At 37.2% G+C, this 23834-nt stretch overlaps 1 protein-coding gene across 1 annotated transcript in view; it reads right to left on the reverse strand.

Annotated features, from left to right (window-relative positions):
- The window catches only part of DMD (dystrophin), a 2251240-nt gene that overhangs the window by 42425 nt on the left and 2184981 nt on the right, over positions 1–23834 (reverse strand). The window contains exons 68-74 of the mRNA XM_032756167.2: positions 22301–22467; positions 19940–20051; positions 18239–18375; positions 17501–17539; positions 13122–13187; positions 11931–11996; positions 9020–9178 (exon numbers count right to left, since the gene is read on the reverse strand). Of these exons, the coding sequence (XP_032612058.2) occupies positions 9020–9178; positions 11931–11996; positions 13122–13187; positions 17501–17539; positions 18239–18375; positions 19940–20051; positions 22301–22467 (746 nt within the window). The remainder of the gene's footprint in view (positions 1–9019; positions 9179–11930; positions 11997–13121; positions 13188–17500; positions 17540–18238; positions 18376–19939; positions 20052–22300; positions 22468–23834) is intronic.

Below are 23834 nucleotides of genomic sequence, written 5' to 3' on the forward strand. Positions count from 1 at the left end.
GGGACAGCATTAGGAGATATACCTAATGCTAAATGACGAGTTAATGGGTGCAGCAAAACAACACGGCACATGGATACATATGTAACAAACCTGCACACTGTGCACATGTACCCTAAAACCTAAAGTATAATAAAAAAAAGAGAGAGAAAAAAAAAAACATTGCAATCGGGCTTGAGGTCAAGTAAGTGGGAGCAACATGAGGTTAGACAAAGCTAATCAGGTTTCTTCACTTCCAAACTCCTTAATGCAAATGCTAATGTAATGATGACTTTCCAGTATGAGTGCTTTCAAAGTTTTTCTGTCCTTGGAATCCTTTTTGTCTTAGAGTATCTCAGTGGTATTCTGCAGAACACATTTTAGGCAACAGTGACCTTTATCCTTGGAGAACTGTCATCCTATCTTTGGTGTTTAATGTTAAGCTTTCCACAATTATCAAAGGCCATGAGAAACAGCCACATAAAATTTCCTTTGGGATTTGTTATAAAAAATGTTGATAAGGACACTAGCCAATAATCACTTCAAGTGTAACACTGCTTAAGAGTTCAGGACCACCACCCAAGTTTGAATACAGGTCCTATTCCTTGCTGGCCATATGAAGTGTCCTTAATACTCTGTGCCACTTAATCTTCTGGAAACAGCCCCTCTTTCATAGGGTTGTTTTAAGGATTAAATAGGAGTTTATATGTACTCAGAAAGAACAGGTCCTGTCCATAGCAATCACTCAAAGGACAGCTATTTTTGTTATTATTATTATTATTACGCAGAGCCAGGAAAACAATGATGTTTCTTTAGGATGCTGCATGCTTCTTTAATTCAATATTAAGAGACAGACAAATCTTTGTTTCCTATTATCTCCCTGGCTACAGGGAAGCTCAAACTGAATCTGAAGCTCAGTCATATCAACTATGCTAATCCCTATGATGTTCATTGATCTATTATTTATATTGCAGGAATTGTATTGCTATGACTTTTTAAAGAATCCTTTCTGAAAACTGAATACATAAAATCAACATAGGAAATTTCCACTCGAATGTCCTTGGGCAAATAGAATTCAGTATGTCTGATATGTAGCTCTTTCTCTCCATGCACTAACCCTTTGCAAATCAAGAGTTTTTCCTGGGTGCACTAGGTTGCTTTTGTTTGTTTTTCAATGATCATTTCCCAGTTCCCAAATTAAAACATTAAGTAACACCCGATGCCTCTCCATTTTCCCTTGGTCTCATTCATTCAGTCACCTTCTAATTTCTCCACCTCCTTCTTCACTTGCCTAAGACATCCTTAGTTAAGAACCTGACGTCTTTTAATGGACTATTCCACTGTGCTTCTACCAATCTCCATGGCTTTAGCTTTCTGCCAGTTCAGTTATTTTTCTCAATCTTCTCCCCCCTCAAAAAGCCGTCACTATTCACCTGCTTATAGGATAAAACCCAAACTCCTTAGTATGATGCACAAAGTCCTTTAAACAGTAGTCCCCACCTAGCATTCCACTGCCCTGTTATTCTCCTCATTCCACGCCACACATTACTCACTGGTCCACCAGTCTGGAAAACTCATCCTTCCCCCATCTTTCAGACTGGAAAACTCCCATTCAGTCTTCAACTCTTAAACTCTCTTTGTAAAGGCCCCCCTACTCCCTCTGATAAAATAAATCATTCACCTCTGTGCCCCCAGAGCGCTTGTAACACCAGGATATAAGTAGTTGTTTCTATTTTAACTTTTTTAAAATAAATTTTGAGCTCCATGAGGGTAAGAACCAAGGCTTATTCATCTTTGTAGTCTCATAATTTTAAAATTACATTAAGCATTCAGTAACTACCTGCAGAATTGAACAGAATTACATCCTCAGGCTTGGAAAGTAGCTAAAGAAAGTTATGACCATAATCAATTCTACTGTAGAGGGACAATTGGCAAATGAAGGCCAATAGGAGGATGGGGGTCTTCATGAAAAATCTAAAAAAAAAAAGGGGGGGGGAAATTGGATTGTAAGAACATAAACTCTTATCCAGCATGTTCTAGGGAGATGGCAGCTGTACTTGTAAGATGTGAATATTCTAATCGCCAGAGGGCTGCTTCAATTTTTCTGTAGTATGAAGCAGTCCTCACAAACATCCAATTTTAGATGCCAAGATTCTAAGCTCACCAGAAGACAATTTGATTTTTATTGTGATTCCTAAGACACTGGATTCTAAGACACAGGATGCTGTGTGCCTAAAAAAATGAATATATTCCTCATTTTAATAGATCTAGTATTTGCACTTAAAACAGATGCTGTCTCCCCCTAAAAAAGCTTTAAGGCAACCTTGATAACATTTAATAAAGGCAGTTAAAAAGAGAGATAATTACGATAGAGGGAGAAATAAACTTTCATTCTGGGTTATCCATTCACTTCCATGAACTGGATACTATGAATCAGTCCCCTCAGACTTCAATTAACTGGATAAACTGAAGGAAATTAAGTTACATTGGCTCTGCTCGTTAGAAACTGAGCCTGTGAATAATGGTGATTCCACTTCTACCATGTTCCTGTCCTCCCTGCCTGAGTTGAGCTGAGATGGTTGACCCCATTCTTACACAGCTTCTTAAATGTGGCATGTATGTCCTTCAGCTCTTATTCATCCTTGCCATAAAAGGTCTTGGCTTTCTGATTTCTGTGATCAAACTAGCTCCCTTTGTCTAAAGAAGGGCTCTGCAGCCCTTTGTTTTGGGGCCCATGTCACCAAATGATATAGTTCGGCTGTGTCCCCACCCAAATCTGATCTCGAATTATAGCTCTCATAATCCACACATATCATGGGAGGAACCCAGTGGGAGGTAACTGAATCATGGGGGTGGGGTTTTCCCATGCTGTTTTTGTGATAGTAAGTCTCATGAGATCTGATGGTTTTAAAAAGGGCAGTTCTCCTGCACATGCTGTCTTGCCTGCCACCATGTAAGACGTGCCTTTCCTCCTCCTTCACCTTCTGCCATGATTGTGAGGCCTTCCCACCCACATGGAACTATGAGTCCATTAAACCTCTTTTTCTTTATAAATTGCCCCATATGAAAATGGACTAATACACCAAGTAACCTGAATGCCTAGTTTCATTAAATGTATCATATACCACACTTTCCTCTCCACTCCAACTTTAAAAATATGTGGGAACAGCCGTAGGAATCAGTCTTGAATTATTTCCAATGATGTCTACTGGACATTTTAACATTCATTCCATGATGCTTCTTTCCTCCCTTCCTTACCCTAAATTCCTTACCTACCACTTTGTCTTCAGAGGCAGTCCTTCTCTCATTCAAGGTCACGCCTCCTCCCATACTTTAGTTCCCTAACCCTTCTATCTCCTGCCTCCTGTGGGAAAATGCTCCCATCATTCCCAAGCTCTGCCCTCCTCTTCTTCTGGCACATTTCTCCAGCATGTGAAAATCAGAGATTTTTAAGTAAAAAGAGAAAACCAGAGTGAACACTGCACGACACTGTGTGAAGTAACCCCAACAACCATAAATATGTTTGCAAATATTTGCATGTGTAGAGAGCATCTTTGGAAGGAAACACAAGAAACCCAGAAAGATGGTAGCCTCCAGAACTGGAAACACCACAGCCAGGGGAGAAGGCTGGGGAAGGATTCACTTTTGTTCCATATGTCTTTTTGAACCCTTTGGATTTTGTATAATAATATACATGTATTCTCTACTAAATATAAAAGTAATTAAATACACATTTTAATGTTCACATCTTCCAGAGTTCTACCAAATCCAGTGTTCTCCTTCTGCTACATGCTCCCGGGATATATAAATTCATTCTCACTGTTTCAACTACCACCTGTGAGCTGGCGACTCACAGACCTAATATCTCAGGCTTATATCCTTTCTACAAGCATCAGAGTTCTAGCTCTCAGACCGTCAGACATTTACACGTGGAGATGTCACCAGGACCTCAACTCGACCTCTTCCATACCTCATTTATCATCTTCCAGCTACTCAGCCCTTCAGGAAGGACCTCTATAAACACCGCCAAGTTAAAGGATGGACCTGCTGCAACTCCTCCTGAATTATCAGTCCCAGCTGCAAATAACTACTATCATCTTGTTTTGTAGTTACCAGCCCTGGGAATCATTCCTTCATACCCTAGTCCCACAGAACTACCAAATCAAACAGCTCTGCCCTCCCCCGAAATATCACTCAAATCAGCCTGTCGACTTCATTTCTATCACCTTACTTAAGGCTCTAATCATCTCTTTCCTGGCCTCCCATGTAACTCCCCCCAACTTGATTTCCTTGTTCCAGCATCGCTCTTTTCAAAGTTACCCTCCACACAGCTGCCCGTGTGGTGTATATTCATGTCACTATCATGGCCTCACTCCTGGCTCACACCCTTGAGTGGCTCCCTAGACTAGGCATGGAGGCAGCAACTCTGCAGTGGGTACCACACCCTTCCCGACCTGCCCTTGCTGACCTGGCCAGCCTCATCTCCTCTCATTCTTTGTCTTCTTAAAAAACATAATACAACTGCAGTTTCCCTCAAATAAACTCTGCCATTCCTCACCCTGACACCTTTGTTTATATTCCATAGGAACTGCCCATTCCTAACCTCTTCAGATTCCCTTCATTTTGGCTATCTTTTCACCATCATTGGAGACTTGCACGAAGACCTAATGAAAGAACACTGAATAAAGATATCCCGTAGCTGTGAAGATTGATAACTACTAGACTAGGTCCAAAGTCATCAAGTCAATTACAAAGTAAAGCAATGGGATCATGATTTCCAGCTACTTTAATTCAATGGTATCAGTAACTGATCTAGAACTTCTTTGACTGTAACAATAAAAATCTTGCACAATCACTGGAGGAATTTAAAGGAACAAGAGAAAACTCAAATTTTGGCTTCATAAGGTCTTACTGCCCAACAAGACACATGAAAGGTCCTGAGTAGGTATTAAGAATCTACAGAGTTCCCTCCTGTTATATATTATAACATATACTAACAACTGTAACTTTAGACTCTACGGTGATAATATTTAGTCACCTTTTTGACTTGAGAACAATCTAATCAACTTGCTATGCAGGTAGTAGAATGACAATGTCTCTGTGTCTCAGAAAGGCTACCTTTTCATTGCTAGGATCATACCTTGAATTTCAGAGCAAGTCTTGGTTTATTTAGACAGGGCAGAGAAAAATACATCTCTGTATTTGAACACTATGGGCTTAAGTCAGGAGACTGAAGGCTTTAATCAATGCAAGAAAAAAAAGTAAACCTTGAGTTTGCAATGCTAAGGACACACAATGGGGCAAAAACCCAACATCCAGTGGCTCTTTGCCAAATAAAGATGAATCTGAATTATATGTGGTCATGAGGGAGAAATATGATGCAGATGTGAAATATTAAAGATTAGATATCTCACTAACGCCATTAGTCATCCAAACTTATGGGAGGCACTATGGGAAAAACTCAGTCAGATTTAGCTTTTACTCAGAGCTTTAGCCTCATCTTTGTGGCATAAACCAAGAATCAGAGAACACCAATGTGGGATACATACAGTGCCTGGGATTTGGAAAATGGGTTCTTAACATTCTAAATTTATGACAAAGCCATGCCTGGTGCTAATCAAGGCAGTTTGCAAAAGGGGAGTATTTTGAAAAGCAAGCAGAAAAAAAAGCCTTTGAAAGGCTTTTCTCTACGAAATTAGGTTTGTAAAAGAATTTTAGTCAAAAGTGCATGCATGTATGCTACAATTAAAATAAATTCAGCTTCAATTCATTTATTCATTAATGCATTCAAGAAATATTTATTGAATATTGTGTGAAACAAGCAGGAGAAATGGAATTCTAAAGACAGAGATAAGATACCTCTGAGATACTTCTCAAACAGCCATCTTCTGTTTTTCTAGGGGGTTGTAGGGAGGTGTCATGAATAAGAACAATTAATGGAATTTAATAAATATCTAGTCAGGAGTGGGGCTCTCCAGGCCTCTCTCTTTTGCTAACTGTTATTTGGAGATAAATCACAGCTAAAGGAACACTATATATATATATATATACAGATCAATAAGTACACATCCAAAGGACTTGGGGCAATCTCAATTTTAAATATCCTTTCTTATTTTCTCTAAAAGTATGCTGGTATTTGTCAGATTGCATAGGCCAATGCTGACTTGGGACACAGCCAGCTAGACATGCACAGAGAGGGCATCTAAAGAATTCCTGGGTTTTCTCAACAGGAAATGGCAAATTAAAGGCTCCTTAAGCAACACTGAATTCAAGGGTAGCGAAGGCAAATCTAGGGCTCTGAAGCTCCTTGCGCAGAACTGCAAGAAGACAGGACAGGGCAGATCAAAGAAAACACACGGGCTGTTTTCAGGAAGGGAACTCTGTGGAGACATTTCTTTGGAATTTGGTAGGTCAAATAGGAAAAAATGAAGGGAAAATGAAGGAAGCTCATCCTGATCATTTCGTGAAGGTCAAGGTAACTTACACAAAGATTTGCATCAACCCCAGAGTCCTCATTTTGGAGCTCGAAGTAGCCCTGGTGTTATGCTTTTTGTTCTTTTAGAGAACAAACCATCCCATTCTTGGAGAACGGTCTTGGATATCTTCCAGGGTAAAGTGGTTATTGCTGCGCTACAAGTAGATGAACAGGTTCATTCAGGGACACTTAGTCCTCATAGATAGTCCCTTAAGTTAAGGCATATTCTGGGGAATATGCTGCAATTCTATGTAAATGACATTCACAGAGACTTAGTCTTCTTTATTATCTGGTTGAAGGTAGAGTTGCCTATTTAGAGTCAGAAAAGTCTGGATTTCGATTTCGTTCTACCACTGGCTGACTGGGAAATCTGGGGCAAGCTGTGTGAACCTCTCTGAACCCGTGTCTCATTCACAGAAAGGCGACAGTCTCTTCTCCATGGAGTTTGTAAGAAGATTAAATGATCTAAAATATGTATAAGTGCACTCAAAATGATATATAAATGATAGTTATCAGTACTCTTTACCAACATTCTTTGACCCAGGTGCAATGGTATGGAGAGAGACTATGCTAACCACAAACAAGGCAGGGCTCTTGACCAATGAGCTCAAAAGATACATTACACAATCATATACTTCCAAAATATATTTACTCCTTGGTAACATCAAATTCTATTTACAGTGTCAGTTCCAACTTTTTATTCCAATTTGACTTTGACCCCCTACAATCATTACAGATTTAACATAAATGGATATTACTGATTATTCTCAATAAAGTGGAGAGAAATGTTTTCTCTACCACGGTCTTCACTTACTTCACTTAAAAGTAAGGCCAAAAATAAAGCTATCATTAAAACAACAAAAAAAGTTCAATATTATCTCGTGGATGGTACTCATGTGATGTTCTTGCTGTATTTTCAGGTTTTTACCAAACATTTCCTGAGTAGCCATTAAATATTCAAACCATGCTAAGTACTGTGGAGGATATGAAGATGATTAAGATACGGTCCATGCCCCAAAGACACACACTAGCTCATTAAAGAGAGGCGCTGGTAATAACTGATAAAAAGGCAAACTGTCAAGGAATTTTCTGAGAAAGGTCCAAAGTGCTCTGGGAATAGAGGCAAAAGACAGATTTCTTCCAACTGCAGGGATCTAGCAGGGCTCCATGGGGAAAGTTATTCTGAGCGATGTGACGGAGGATAGGTGGGATTCCTTTGTCAGATACGGCAGTGGTGGGTTAGTGGTTAGCAGTTAGGCTGAGACTCAAGCTTGAGCTTGACCCCAAAGGTAGACGAGAGCAGGATGTATTCAGAAATACTAGCTACAACAGCATGGCCAGAACACAGGGAGAACAAAAGAAGATGGCATCGAAAAAGCAAGTCAAGAGAATACTGTGGAAGGGTTTGAATGCCCCACTAAGAAGCTTGATTTTTTTCTACATGCAGAAATCCAGAGAAAGGGGAATGCCATGATGGGTCTTGGTTCTGGCAAGATGTACAAGTAGAGTCAGTATGGAGGATTTATTGGAAGGGTGGGAAAGAGACTAAAGGGAAGCCAACCAGATAAGCAGCTATGGCCATAGGTCAGAGGTGTTAAGAGCTAGAAGGCTCGCAGTGGCAGCAGGAAGCAATGGATGAGTGGCAGCTTGCTTTTTCATCCTGAAGTGGCATACTCCCGAGGGCACTGATCTCAGACACACTGTGTTGCCTACGTTAAGAGCTTTTGGTGCCTTGGGCTCAACCAAAGAGATCAAAGTACTTTAAGACCCACAAATCTGAGCAACATCTACTTTAAATCCTTGCTTGGTGGCATTTGTCTGAAGAAGGCACATTGTGAGTTAGAAGTGATCATGTGAGAAGACTTTTTAAACCAAGGGACCTGTGACATAATAAATGTAATACAAAACTAAAAGTCCAATGATTTGCATTATCCTGACACAATACAATACCCCAGATGTTTACATCTTTGTCCTCCCTGCAGTCATTGTGAGAGTTCTTTAGCCTTTTTCTCTTCTACAGTTTCTGCTATTTTTACATGACTGTCTTTTACAGGTGATGGCTGACAATTGGAATTGTCTCACTAACCTGCTATGATGGTGAGCATAAATAACAATTTCTGTATTTGATGATGAAAAATAAGATGAAACAATTGGTTTCCCAATATGACCAAGCCAATAACCCTACTTTCTTAAATGTTTGAGGTAGATAATACGGCCAAACACATGTAAAAAAATCATATAATCACAAAATTAAATAACCTACTTTTTTCTTAAATTCTATTCTGAAATATAAAATCAAAGCCTTGGAGACACATGCAACAAGTCAAATACCACCATCAGCATTAATTCCTTCACACCTAAAATATGAGTTCTTCATCATACTATTGCATCCATTGTCTTCTTTCAGATAACAACAAAAAAAAAGAGAATCTGCAAATGGAGCTAAACAGATTATTTTAGAAAACAATTAGACATAAAATGACTCTAAGTGAAGATTCCTGGCACTTTTCTATGTGTGCAAGTGTATGCACTCTGCATACCAATGACAAAGCTAGAAAGAAAACTCACCTGTTTTCTTCCTCAAGATCTGCTAGGATTCTCTCTAGCTCCCCTCTTTCCTCACTCTCTAAGGAAATCAAGATCTGGGCAGGACTACGAGGCTGGCTCAGGGGGGAGTCCTGGTTCAAACTTTGGCAGTAATGCTGGATTAACAAATGTTCATCATCTCTGGAAAATAAAATCAAAGGTTTTGGTTTTTTCCCCCCCTTATTTTGCTTTGGGGGTTAGGGACTCAGGAGTGTATTTGAAAATAGAAACATTTATTTGCTCTTAACAATTAATTAGACCTTTTTTCCTGCTTCTAAAGACCTTTTGATACTGTTGAGGTTGTGATCTACCATTCTGTTAGTAACAACTCAAAGTGTTTTCTTGCTTAAATTTTCAAATGAAATTGATTGGCCTATTTACATGGATAAATGAAAGGCAGAATTACAGAAATACTGGGACTCTACGTGGATGTTAGTCAATAGCTAAAAAATATTAAAAGATATAATAATGGCTGTATAATGCTTTGGCCACCAAGCCTGTCAAGATAATCTGTTCACTAACCCACGCTATTGTTGTACTGAGTAGGAAAAAATACCTTGCAGCTCTAAAAGTAACAGAGGAAATATTTTCTTAAGTGGAAGGCAATGTAACCAAAAAGTATTGCTTCAGTAAGTCAGTTTTAACCTATATAGGTCATTGAGGCAGAATGACAACAACAATTAAACTGGAGATAAATGATTGTTTCATTCAGTTATTGTTTAGACAGAAAAACAAAAATTGAGGGGAAAAAAGCCATTAAGGTGACTGATTAAAAGAAGACTGAACATCTCATTCCTCAGGGCAGAGTTTTTTTAGATACAAGTTTTATTTATTTTTAAATTTATACATAATGGTTTTAAGGACTAATCTTGGGGGAAAAGGAGGCAAAAAGCCTTCTATTTGGGGAGGCAGCTGCAATCTTTCCCGGAAACTAGGAACTCTCTATAATACACAGCACAAACTTTTTTCTGAATGCATTGCTCCAAGCTCCCGAAAGGCCTGTTTACCTCCAAGTTATAAGAATTTTATTCTGTCCGTAATGACAGGCTAAAGCTCTTTGTTTCTGGTTACATATCACTAAGATGATATACTAATATTCTCCTCTCCATACCCACTTAAGTTGAAAAATATCAGAAATTTAGGAAAAAGTCTTCCTCATTTGAATTATTTTTGTTTACCAGGCCAGTTACCTGGTTTAGATGTGAAAAGCTGACTAAAAACAATTATTGGGTATTAAAAACACACATTTAAGTGAAGTCAACCAATCCACCAAACCACTTCCCCAAACCTGCCCCTAAAATGCCATGAGTTTTTGCCATCCAACATTGAGTCAAAATGGATTTTATGTCCTCAGAATAAGCTAAAGCTTATTTTATTTTAAAATAAAACAAAAGCAGTTTTACCACCTAATTTATCACACTCATTCCAAATTCTGAAGTTGTACTGCTAGAACTTCCCATGTTTAATTATAACCTAGAGTTGTAACTACACTTTTCTTCCTGTTCTCTTAGGCAGTCAATGAATGACAGCCACTGTTACACAGATACAACTCGAATTAATTTGAATGTGCTAGAGCTTCTAATACCAAAATCAGTGAGTCAAAGAAGCACAAGCTATTTACATTTGGTTGACTCTTTGGCCACACATTTTACTGTTGAAGAATCTTATATATTAGTACCATTAATACTTTTTCCCATAGCTAAGAAAGAGAAGGCATCACAGTTATGGTTGGGGAAAGGCTTTTTTGTTTGTTTGTTTGAAGAAACTAAGTCATATACAAGTGACTGAGGGTTGACTTGATTCTTTATTATTAGCTTGATCGTTTAAGTACCAGATGAGATTATTTATTTCATGTCTTCAATAACCAGTGATATATATGCCACTTTGATACTATTTCTTTTGGCCTAATCCTTATGAAGGTTCTTTTCTCATCTGAGCATGACTTTGTGTTGCCACACCAACTACATATGATAAATTTACTATTCTTCCCTTTGTCTATATTCTCCAAGATGGGCGAGATATCCATACTTTATCAAACTAAAAAGGCATCATAATATTTTGACTAGATTTCTTCTCTTTATGTTATTTATTCAGTTGGCAAATCCTTATTTTTTCCTTCATATTTGCTTCAATGTCTGCTCTCTCTACCTCAAGCCCTGGTCAGTATTTACTTGGTTCATGGCAATGTTCCCTCATGCTCTGTATTGTGAACACTGCCCTTACTCTATAATGAAGCCTCAGTTTCCCTGCCATAGCTGTGTTCCCTGCTGCTTTTAGCACCACTCTATCTCCGTCCTTAAAGTTTAACAGGGTTGGCTTATCATCCTGCTAACAACCTGCAACCTGAATTTGTACTTCTCCTCTGGAAACCCTTCATAAGATTGCCTCACTTTATTTATCTTGTGAAGATGCTAAATCACAAAAATCTACTTCTTTGGATTTCTGAAGGAAAATGCCCAGCTAACCTACCATATGTGAATAGCCATGCTATACCAAGATCACGTTTCCACTCCCCATGAGTGGAGAAAATAGTACTTAGCCATGACTTTAAAATTAATATCCTATCCCTTTAAATATCTGGCAGGTTTGGTCAAAGATTAAGCATTACTATAAGTACTTGGGACTGCAATTTGTAATCATATGGTATGAAATAAGTTTAAATAAGAATAAGGCAAACTATTTCTGCTACTCTGAATACTAATAATGCCAGAATTTGGATGAGCTCATTCCATGCCAGGGCATTAAGAATTAAAGGAAAAAAGTAAATGAATGGCTCCTTAAAAGATCAAATGAATATGATGCTAATTCCTATATCCTGGGCTATCCTACCTCTAAATCCCTCAAAGCAATTTCATTGTCAGGAACATTTTGTAAAAAGAGATGGGATACTTACATGCTCTCATTAGGAGAGATGCTATCATTTAGATAAGATCCATTGCTGTTTTCCATTTCTGCTAGCCTGATAAAAAACGTAAAAGCTCATTAAAACTTATGTGACGTCTTAGAATCTATTCAAGACCTAATCGAACATTCCTGAAAACTAAAGGATAAATCATGGCAAGAAGAGAAAGGAATCCTTCAAATTAAAGGATGTGTGTGTTGGCTTAACCATTTGAGGCAGTGTGTGGTAGACCACAGCTAGTTAGCAGCACTACATTTATGATATAAATTCTAAGGAAAGTTTTATTTCACTGTTTTCCCCCTACAGATCGATCTTGCTTTCACTGAGAACAAGTCTTTGTTTTCAGAAGAAAAGCTTCCCTAACAGTAAGTGCACTCCCTACCTTACACTACCCCTTGTCTTTTAAGACAATTACTACTTTCCACTGATGAGACTTACACAGCTAGCTAACGCTTTTCACGATTGGTAAACATGTCCAGCAGTTAGAATATTGACAAAAGATGGATGCACAGTAAGCTCTCTAAACATTCTGCCACCAATTTTTACCTTTAAAATCTTCTTCACCTCAGGCAATTATACAGGGTTTTTTTTGTTTGTTTGTTTGCTTGCTTTTTACAACTAAAAAAAAAAGTTAACCAAACTCTCACGGATTTAACAAGCATAAAATATTTTAAAATTAGTAATTCAGTTTTTAGGTATAAAAATCATCTCAAACACAAAGAAGGTGAGACAGAAAAGTCCAAGGATTAGGAAAATTAATTATTCTCTTCTTTACAGTATATCATGTAAAATAAACACACAAATGGAAAGCTGATGCTTTCATATTCTCCACATAATACAGTATCATTTTTTCATATATGAATGTCTGGTCTAGCAGTTTTCTAAGGAGGTTAGACTATTTGTAAGCCAATTTGGTGAATGTGCTCAGTATAAAAAAACATAGCAAGGCTACCGGAAATGTTTAAAAGCCAGGGTTAGGGAAGATTATTCTGGACTAATGCTCTTGTTGGTGACCAAAAACAACATGCAGTGGAACGGCATGCACGTTAGAGGGCAAGTTGATTAGTAGGAATCAGACAAGTTTGGGGAAAAAAGAAAAGATCTGTTTAAAATATTATAGGTTAGCTTTCCTTGGTTAGTTATTTCAATCAATATTTGCCTGGCATTCAACTAGTCTCATACCTGCTAGCATAATGTTCAATGCGTGAATGAGTATCATCGTGTGAAAGCTGAGGGGACGAGGCAGGCCTATAAGGCAGAAAATGTGATTAGTTACAGATACCATCCATTAATGGAGAAAAAACCCACCACACAGTTATGTTATACACATGGCCTAGAATGCTTTTATTCTAATTCTATGGATAATGTATACATTTAGTTGCTCCTATATCTTAAATATTATCAAGTATTTTAAAATCCAGGTTTGAGAGATGATTTCTCATACTTCTGCTTTTATTAAAAGCCATGAAGAGAGGCCAAAAGTTTCTGTGGAAAACTCCCATCGTAGAAAAGGTTGGGGGAGACAGTTTCTAGGAAGCATTTTGTCCTCCTACTTTGTAATTTCTCACATCCTATAGTTCTGAAATTGTGTTAGCACTACGTGGTTTAAAATTTTACATTGTTTACACCTGCGCCATTTATAGGCTTTCTTCTTATTGAATCAAAGCTGTACATTTGCCTAGATACTTACAATTCTTTTAGCTTCAAAGAGGCTACTCTAGTACAAGACTTCTTAAGACTCCATGTATCAAGATGTTTTGATCTATGCAATTTTGTAAAGAAGAAATGTATCTTCCAATTCAGCAGCAAGACTATACTACTAATTTCTAGCACAAAATAGAATGACCCTGGATTATATTGTGAGGTTTTAAAAAAGAATGACTAAATTTCATAGAATGTCATGATATCTGAAATATTTCTTAGAGATACTGTGTGCTAAAACATAGGTGAGAAAATAAGAGGAGATCATTAGCAGGAATAGTCTATATGCTTTTTGTACATAAACACCTATCTGTTCTTATCTCCATAGGCTAGAATTCTGGTAGGGTTAACATTTTTTCTTCCTTTCATATCTGATCTATTAATTATCCTTGAAGTTTTTATAGTATCTTGTGGATTAACCTTAGGAAAAAAACCATCTGTTCTGAAAACCAGTTTAGGCTTGTACTTTTTGTTTTAATTGGAATAGCACAAAAGGTCTCTTACATTTCTCTGCTGACACAGAAAGCCCTTAGGTAAAGGCATAAATCCAAAAGTCAACGATAATGTAATTCAGAGAGGACCCTGGTTTAGCCCAGTGTCCAAGTAACACTGAAGGACTTGGTTGAAACACTAAGGAGAATGTGTTTGTTTCTTCTTACGTTAAAAAAGAAAAAGATGTAGTTACCAGTAGCTAAGCTTGCATTAGAAAATGTGCCAGAAATTCATTATTTCTTAATATACTACAGTAAGATAATTACAACACACTACAGCAAATAACTAGGGAATTGGAATTCTTCCCTGAGAGATAAAGGTCTTATTTATGAAACCAATGTCATGTAGGTCAAGTGTAATCAGAATCAAATTGAAATGAGTTATAAAGACGTTTAAATTGTCAAGAGGAAGCAAAAGGATGACTACTCAATTTAATAAGCAGATCCAAAGATTTCCATGTGAATCTTCACTATAGTTTTGGAGAGTTAATCTGTTAATCTTCTAGAACCCTGGCATACCCCATTATCAGAAAAATGCTAAGGTTTGTTTTGAAATCTTCACTGCAGATCAAGATAAATTAATACTTGGATTATTTGTATTATAAGAACTATCTTTTGGAACAGATCAGTCTTTCAATTACATATTTTTTAATAAGCAAAAAGCCTACCATCAGGGAAAATACATTAGTAGTGTTTTCCCTTATAATAGTTGCTATCCTGGAAGTGTATAGAAGAAAGAAAGCCTAAGACCTTGGAGCATAAGTACACCAAGAAAAGTAGGCATATAAATCCAACACACTTTAATACCATTTTATACAGAAAATCTTATACAGAGCTTTAATTCTTAGCCTCAAGGATAATTCCATGTTATTTTTCTTATTAATATCCGTGGCGCCTATCACAGCATGCATAAGCACAAGAACTTATAATAACCAGAAATCTTAAAAAATATACACAAAAAGAGGCACTTATTAAACCAGAAAATGAGCCAAAAGGGAGTACTGGTCAGAGATGAATCATTTAAAAACCAAGAATTAGTAAAAATACAAAGCCACTTAGTCCACAAACAAAACTAAGTGCAAAGCCTTCTAAAACACTTCCAAAAGAAGGTAATAATATTGTTCCCCACTTCCCATTTCCTAAATACAAAACCATATACCCAGAAGGATTACTTACTATAAGAGTTAATGACCTACTTGGTCAATTCCATCCCACCCACCACCACCTTATCTTTTATGAAAACTCTATTAATTAAAAGTTGACATTCATTTAGGTTTCAATGCAGAATCGCTCAAAGAATATTGTTTGAATGGCTCACTTATGGACAAACAACATAAAGGCCTATGTTAGCTTTAGTTTAAAATAATATGACAAACACAAGCAAATAAGAGTTTAGTCTAAGGAAAACCAAACAGTCTGTATCTCTGGAAACTTTCACATTCTGTGATCCATATCAAATGGATCAAATACTGTAATCATCATAGGATTTGTTAACATCAGATAAAATTCTTGCAAAATAAAACACGTTAGGACATGGCTCTTATGCCTGAATAGGATGGCTTTGTAATGTATTTTATATAGTATTTATAATCCTATGAATAAATACTTTAAATACAATTACTGCTATTACAGAAAACACAAGACTTTAGCCTGCTAGGTTTCTTTTCTTCCTCAAAATTAAAACTTCCCACTATTTCTGAATAATCTAACCAATTCTTCATAAAAAGGCAAATTGGGAGGTGTGTTTTAGTTGTTAAAAAATGTTTTTAAATAAAAGATGTTATTAATTTTAAAGTATTTCAACGTTTAAGAAAGACAAAATCTTCTACTTAAAATAAGTTAAATTGATTGTCATAATTTTTTTCTCATTAGCTTACATGTAGCTCCTTTTTGCCTTTCAAGGACTATTAATTACTCTTTGTTTATTATTTTGTGCTACTCTTATCTATGTATTTGTAACAACTGTTCTTTAGCATATTTGTCGTTTGGATTTCTTACTTGGTTAAACTTATTTCAACATAGAGTAAATGCATTCACTTATCAGGATCCAATCAAGCTGAAACTGTAGTGTATCAACTCTTTAAAAGTTTCTTATTTATGAAAGGTTGTAACTTCTATAATAGACTACCTGGGTTAGGAAAAACAATTTCCAAGAGGCAGAGGACATAACTGAATCTAAATAACTCCCAAAGTTCTTTAAGCATGATGATTAAATACATCAGATAATATACTACTTACAGCTACCATATCTCAAAATTAAGGGGCGCAATAACGAAGTTTTAAAAAGGAAAGAGTAGCCTTCTACTTCCTTTAGGCCCATTAAAGACTGAAAATAAACCTCAATTAATAATTTGCATTTATCACGACAGGGTTGTTAAAAAAGGATCTCGTTTAAATTAAATTACGTGGTGGAACAATAAAAAAAGATTTAATAAAAAGAAGTTGAATTCTTACACAAGCTTATCTTCCGAATTGGTCATTTCCCCTTTATACATAATAGAGCCGTCTGATTTTCAATAAATATTTTAATAAAGCATACTTTGAAATACCAAAAGTTTGTTATAACAACCCTACATAATGTAGTTTTAAAACAGGCACTTTGTTGGCTAATATAGAAATCACAGGCCCCAAAAAAGAGTTTTCTAACATTATAAACTCTGAGACAAATCATCTGCTGGTATCTAACCTCAGTATTATTAATACACACCAATAGTAATAACAAAGAAATACTTTCCTCCTAGAGCAAATGTATAATTGTTTATGAGCTGAATATTTAGTTTGGAGAAGAGAGCAAAATGAGTTTAGTTCAAAATTTAGAAACCCTTGTATATGATGATTAGTCAAATAGCATGGCATAACCTGATAAGCAGTCCGCACACCTCATTAAAATTATTCAACCAAACTCAACATCATACTTTAAAACGAATTCTGCTGATTTTTAATAGTCCACTTATAACAGACCCTAAAGATTCTAAAAAGCATCGAATCTCAAGAAGTATGGCTAAAGAATGTTATTATGTAATCAGAAGGTTCTTCCTTGCTTTTATATGAAGAAATATATAAACGTGTCTCCCAGGAATACAGCTAAAACTCCAATAACTTCTTTGATTATAATTTGAATTCAAGCCAGGATTTCTGCTGGTTTGAATTTCACCTGGTGGAGGAACCAAAAAACCCACTCTGATTCTCCTGATCTGTGTAGATGGTACTTTCAAAGTCTCATCAAGAAAAGAAAAAAAAAACTGAAATGAAGGAAGGGGAATTAATATGTCCATAAAACAAAACAAAACAAACAAATAAACAGAACAAAAGAAAACCAAGCGAGCGAATGTGTTGGTGGTAGCAGCACCCTTCAGCAAAAGTACTCACGCAGAATCTACCGGCCAGAAGTTGATCAGAGTAACGGGACTGCAAAACAAAAAATGAGGTGGTGAAGAGAGACACACGCAAACTCAGCCGCAAAAAAATTTACGGAAAGGTCAAAATAAATAAAATCCAGCCAATTAAGTATGAACCATGGAAAGCAATAGCCAAACCAAGGTGTAAAGTGAATTGAAAGAAAAACAAACAGTTGTGTGACTGCCATCAGAGTTAAGGCAAAACAGAGGAGCAGGTTGAAAAGAGGTGAAGACATCCCCTTTGATCTTGAGAATCATTACTACTTACTGTGCAGTAGTTTCCTGTGACTATATTTTCTTTTGAGTAGAAACAAGTGACTAGATATGACCACACAATGAGATACAAAAAGACACACATTTACTGATTTGTGAGAGAGGAAAATCAAAATGAAACACTGGAATCACTCATTTGTAAACAGTCCCATATTTCTTATAAGGCTTATAAAGCAATTAGTGGCTGTATTGTGTTGTGGGTTTTTTTTTTTTTTTCCCCTGTGAGGTAAAGTTTAACTTTTGGAAAAAGAAATTGTCAAGTGACGTGGGAAAGTGGCAACTGGACATCAGCTTATTTTTCTCTTTTCAGCTAATGTAAATAAAAACAAAGAAATACAAGAGACTGTTTGCATTTGGGAGTGAAGGAGGGTGTTCAGCTGAGAGGAGTTCAAATATACATCAAACAAGAGTTTGTTCTGCTTTTGCCGCTACTCACGTTTCCATGTTGTCCCCCTCTAAGACAGTCTGCACTGGCAGGTAGCCCATTCGGGGATGCTTCGCAAAATACCTTTTGGTTCGAAATTTGTTTTTTAGTACCTTGGCAAAGTCTCGAACATCTTCTCCTGATGTAGTCTAAAAGGGAGATCATGGTGAGATCAGATTTAGGACAGTATGATTTCAAAACTAATGACCACTCCAGTCTTCTGCCCCATGACACTTGTTTTGTCATCAAGGAGAGTGTTGTGGTTGTGAGCAAAGGCTTTGGAATCAGACAAATGGGGCTCTGAAACCAGGCCTGGCATGTACTAATTTGGGTGAGTTATTTACTTCTCAGAGGCTCTGATCATCAGTAAAATGGGAGCAACAACACCTCAACACGTTGTTATGATAAACAAATGAAACATACAAGCTTACTAGGCTACTCGATAAATGGTAGTTTATAGGTCTTAAGGTCAAAAAGGTGACATTAAATTTTACCACACTTTATGGTATTTTAAAAACTACTTAGTACATAATGATAGCATGCTTCACCCACTAAATTTTGGTCCATTCATAGCATGGTACATTCTCAATCACTGACCATCTCTGTAAGAGGAAAAAAAGTGAGAAAGGCAAATATCTGGGAGGATCACTCTGATGATGGAAGAGAGAGATGCTCTAAAGCAGAGCTTCTCATACTTTGTTGTGTATGGGAACCAGCTGCAGATCTCGCTAAAATGCGGGTTTTGATTTAGAGCATCAGGAGTTGGGGCCTGCAGTTTTGCATTTCTAATAAAGACCAAGGTAATGCCAATAGACATATGATTGTTGGTCAACAGACCATATCTTGAATAGCAACGATGTAAAGTTTAGAGAAGAGGAGATTGCAAGAATTAAAGAAAGAGAAGAGAAACGCGAAGGGTGGCTCTACAGTCAACAGGGACAGGTTTATTTTAGAGAAAACAAACCTGAGAGGAGCCTGTCTTTAATTCTTAGGGAGATTTGTACTCAGGTCCGTCTGGCCACCAAGTCTACATCCTTGCCATTTCACCAGTGATTTTTCACAGTTCTGTTGGCCACTTAACATTTTCCTAAGATAACATCTTAGGAGAGGGCTTCAACTCTTACTTATAGAACCCTGAGCAAATTATTTACCCTCAGGACCTCAGAGTCCTCATCTGTATAGAGGGGATAAAAATCACAGTACTTATTTTACACAGGGTAGTTTAAAAGGTAAATGCCTAGCATTTAGTAAGTGTTAGCATATAAAATGGATTTTTAAAATGTCACTAGTATGCAGGACAGATAATAGGCGAGCAACATTGATTAAAAGTGGTAGGTTATGAATTTGGGGGAACCTAGAACCATCTCCCATTCTCAACATGCCTCATGGCCATAAGATCGCCCCACACAACCTCTAAGGCTGTGCAAAATAAATGTGAAAACGTCTTCAATACAACCATGCACACAGAATGAAAACCCTATTTATTCATCCAACAATATTTATTGAGGGTCTATCATGTTCCATATGTGCCAGGCACTCCCCTAGGCACCAGGGATAGGGTAAATCCTGAAGCCTACAGTTGAGAGCCACTTTAGCTGGGGAACATCTGGGGAAGTGACAAATCACAGCATTATACATGATCTGCAGTATTGTACAAAACTGAAATTTATCCCAGGTGAACTAACTTTCACATCAGGCAGGTGTCAAACTTACCGGAGTGCAATATTCCACCATGGGATAGTGCATTTTATGGCCTTTTGCAACTCGACCAGAAAAAAAGCAGCTTTGGCAGATGTCATAATTAAAGTGCTTTAGACTCCTGTACCTGATAAAGAGCAAAAACAAACACATATGTATTTCTTCGAATCACATTCCCAAAGAACACTCTTTAATAAACCTTCTACCACGTTCTGATTTGAGAAACAGAATGCAACGTTCATTAGTCCCACAAGGTAAGTGATTAACTTCCTACCTCCAGATTTTTCCGGTGCCTCTCCTACAGTATCAAAACATTTTGGCAGAAAGATTATCCTATAAACATATGGAAGGAGGGAAGAAAAACTCAGCTCTTATTTAAACTCCACTAGGAACTCTTTGAGATTAAGTAGGAAGGTACTGGCAAATTTCCAGTCTTTTGAAAACCAAATAGTCAAATTTAAAAGAACTTCCAGGAGAGACAGACTTATGCTGTGCATGCCCCTTACCCATCTTGGGACAAAAGTTTTCTGAAGCAATTATTTTAAAAAAATTGTCAAGATAAAGCAATTTCACAAGACAAAAGAAATGTGAACAAGAACTTTCAATTAAAACAAGTCTCGCTTTAATAATGTTTTCTAATTGACTGATACAACTCATCTTCAAACAGTTACTCGAATGACCTCTTTTATCTCTATCTCTTCAGAAATCTCTGACCACATTACCTACAAATGATAACTGAAGCCCCAAGAGAAAATGAAATTTGGATTAGATGGAAGAATTTATAATCTGTAAATACTAGTTGGTACATTTCCTCCATTATCAGAATGCGATATTCTTTGTTTCATACTCTCCTGCCTTTTGCTTTCTCAGATAAGAACCTTAGCCAATTCAAATAAACATATTTCTTATGTCACATATGGGGAAGTGGGAAGGAAAGCTATCTTTTTTAGATCCCAACCATCTTTCAACAGGGGGGAAGGAGGAATGAGAAGTGCTGAGTCCTAAAATAATATAATATGATAAAGGCAAAAGAATTGAAGGTCAAAGTGCTCTTTCAGATCCTCCAAAGCATTCTTCTTCATTTTATAAAAATTTCCCTTGTATACAAAGCCCACTAGCTAAGGAAGCAGAGAAAAGGTGGCTTAGAAATCTAATGCAGTCACTGTGGCTTCCCTTCCCCACTCCCCACCCCCATGGTATCATTTTTACCTGCCAAGAAACCAGGAAGGAAAGAAGGTGTCCTTTGCAAGCAGTACCTACTCACTGTTGTCTATCTAAGCTTCAGAAACCTCTAAAAGTTTTTGTAAAACCTCTTTGTAAACAGCATGACTATGGAAGCATAAACACCAAAAGTGAAAAAAGCACTATGAATAAAAAGCACGCAACAGTACAAGGTAGTTATTAGAAAATAAAGTAACAAAACCAGTTCACACGTAACTGGAAAAGAGTGTTGACTTAGCTGCTAAGTGGATTCTGCACAGGCATAGACCATATAGCTAGTTTACAACTTTGTGGCTTATTCATCACTATAGAAACCTCGATGTTGATTCACACATTTAAGGACATCACAGTTTCAGAATTAGGATTTAGGATTAATGTTAAGTGAGATTAATTCATTTTAAAAAATCCTGTCTCCCCAAACAGGTCAGCAGGGCTAAAGATTTATTTAGCCTTGTTTTCCATGATATTTTAAGACTATCAGAATAACCTGCTACGTTTCCTATCTCTTTCACTTATAAATGTATAAGGACTGGTCGTTTTTTAGCTGCTTTGTGAATCTTCCATTTACTTGCATACTTTTTATTCCTTTAGAAGTTCACTGGGATACTATACAAAGAATGTAATCAGATTCACAGATAAAGGAGCAAGTTCTAAGATGCTGAAAACAATTCTTGTTACTTAAGGAAGAAAAAAAAATGGTGCAAAGTGAATGAGAGACTGAGCTACTATTATGGTTCCTCCTAGAATAGAATCATCTCTCAGTTTTATAACTGATTCTTGGGAAGTTTCTATAAACAGGAAAGACCGTGAAAAAGGAAAGATGGTAAAAATGTTTTGGTTCCAGGAAGGAGGAGGTACAGTTCATCTGTAATACCTCCGTGAAGACATGCGCTTTGGCCTGCTCAACCAAAAATGTGGCTCTGAAGGGCTGAAGAGTGAAGGTGGAAAGGGACACCAACCTAATAAGTGAGATCCACCAAAATAACCTAGCGATCAGGAGGGTGACAAGAATGATCGATGTTCCAGCCCAATCACCTTCTCTCCCACTTTGGAGAGGGACGAACTAACAGCAACTGGCACAGGAGATAAAAGATCAAGTCATAAAAAGGTGAAAAATGATGAGAAACAAATGACATTTTTTTTTGTTCCTAATACCTGAATCCAATGATTGGACACTCCTTGCAGATGTTACATTTGGCCTGATGCTTGGCAGTTTCTGCAGCAGCCACTCTGTGCAGGACGGGCAGCCACACCATGGACTGGGGTTCCAGTCTCATCCAGTCTAGGAAGAGGGCTGCTTCGATCTCCGGCTTATTATTAGCCTGCAAAGACAGGAGGGAGAAAGAAGGAGGGCAAAAGGATGAAAGGAAAGAAGGCAAGATGGCAAAGGAGGTGTATATCAGTTCGATTAATAAGTTAAACAAAAAAGAAAGAAAGAACAATGGTTGCAAAGCTAGGCTGGCTTTTCACAGCTTGTTTTTGCAAATGCTCCCTAATATCCAAAGAGCTACCTACTCCTAAGGCTTTGGTAAACTGCCATTACTCTTTTTGGCTACTAGATGACAACAAAAGAAAACAAAACCAACAAACGAGAAAGGTAAGCCAACTACACACCTGAGCGAGACTACATTTAGCTTTAATTTTTGAACTGATACATAAAAGTTAGCCAGAAGTGAAATGCAGGTGTTTACTGATAAAATTTCAAAGGAGGAGGACAATTGATTTTTTTTTTTTTCCTAGAGAACCTGTTTCTCATAGAATCATAATGAGGGGCTTTAAAATTCATCTGGTTCCAAAGCCTCATCTAATAGACAAGCAAACTGATTTTGTTGACCAGAAAAGTAGCTTTTTAAAGGCCATATAGCTAGCAGCAGAGCTGATAATAGAATCCAAACCTCCCGGCTTTGCGCTGTTTTTATGATGCCCTGTTGATTCTGTCTGCCTATTTCTCTCTTTCAAAGTCTAAATGTAAGAAATACCATTCATCCCAGACAGGACAATGATCTCAACAATCTCAAAATACCATCATTTGATTTATATGTTACTATATTCATGAATTTTAATTATACCTTGTTTTTTTCAACCCTATAGGATTGGTTTAATTTTTTATATTGTTAGATAGATTGACCCATATATTGACTACTTTTTTGCTCTTCATTGCTTTCTTTCATCTCAAATCTTCCATCTGGGATTAGTTCTGCCTGAAATATGTCTCTTAGAATTTCCTTTAGCTGTTGGTGGTGCATTTCTCAAGCTTTGTTTGTCTGAAAACGTCTTTTTAAAAAAAAAATCCATATTCCTGATAGTTATCTTCATTAAATGTAATTTTTTTTTTTGAGACTGAGTCTAGCACTATTGCCCAGGCTGGAATACAGTGGCGTGATCTCGGCTCACTGCAATCTCTGCCTTCTGGGTTCAAGCGATTCTCATGCCTCAGCCTCCCAAGTAGCTGGGACTACGGGCACACGCCACCACACCCGGCTACTTCTTGTATTTTTAGTAGAAATGGGGTTTCACCATGTTGACTAGGCAGGTCTCGAATTCCTGACTTGAAATGATCCGCCCGCCTCGGCCTCCCAAAGTGCTGGGATAACAGGCGTGAGCCACTGCGTCTGGCCCAAGTATAAAATTTTTGATTGAAAGGTTTTGGGGTCTTGTTTTTATTTTGTTTTTGAATACTGAAATATTA

The sequence above is a fragment of the Hylobates moloch genome, unplaced genomic scaffold, assembly GCF_009828535.3.
Source record: "Hylobates moloch isolate HMO894 unplaced genomic scaffold, HMol_V3 SCAFFOLD_7, whole genome shotgun sequence".
In the NCBI taxonomy this organism is placed as follows: Eukaryota; Metazoa; Chordata; class Mammalia; order Primates; family Hylobatidae; genus Hylobates; species Hylobates moloch.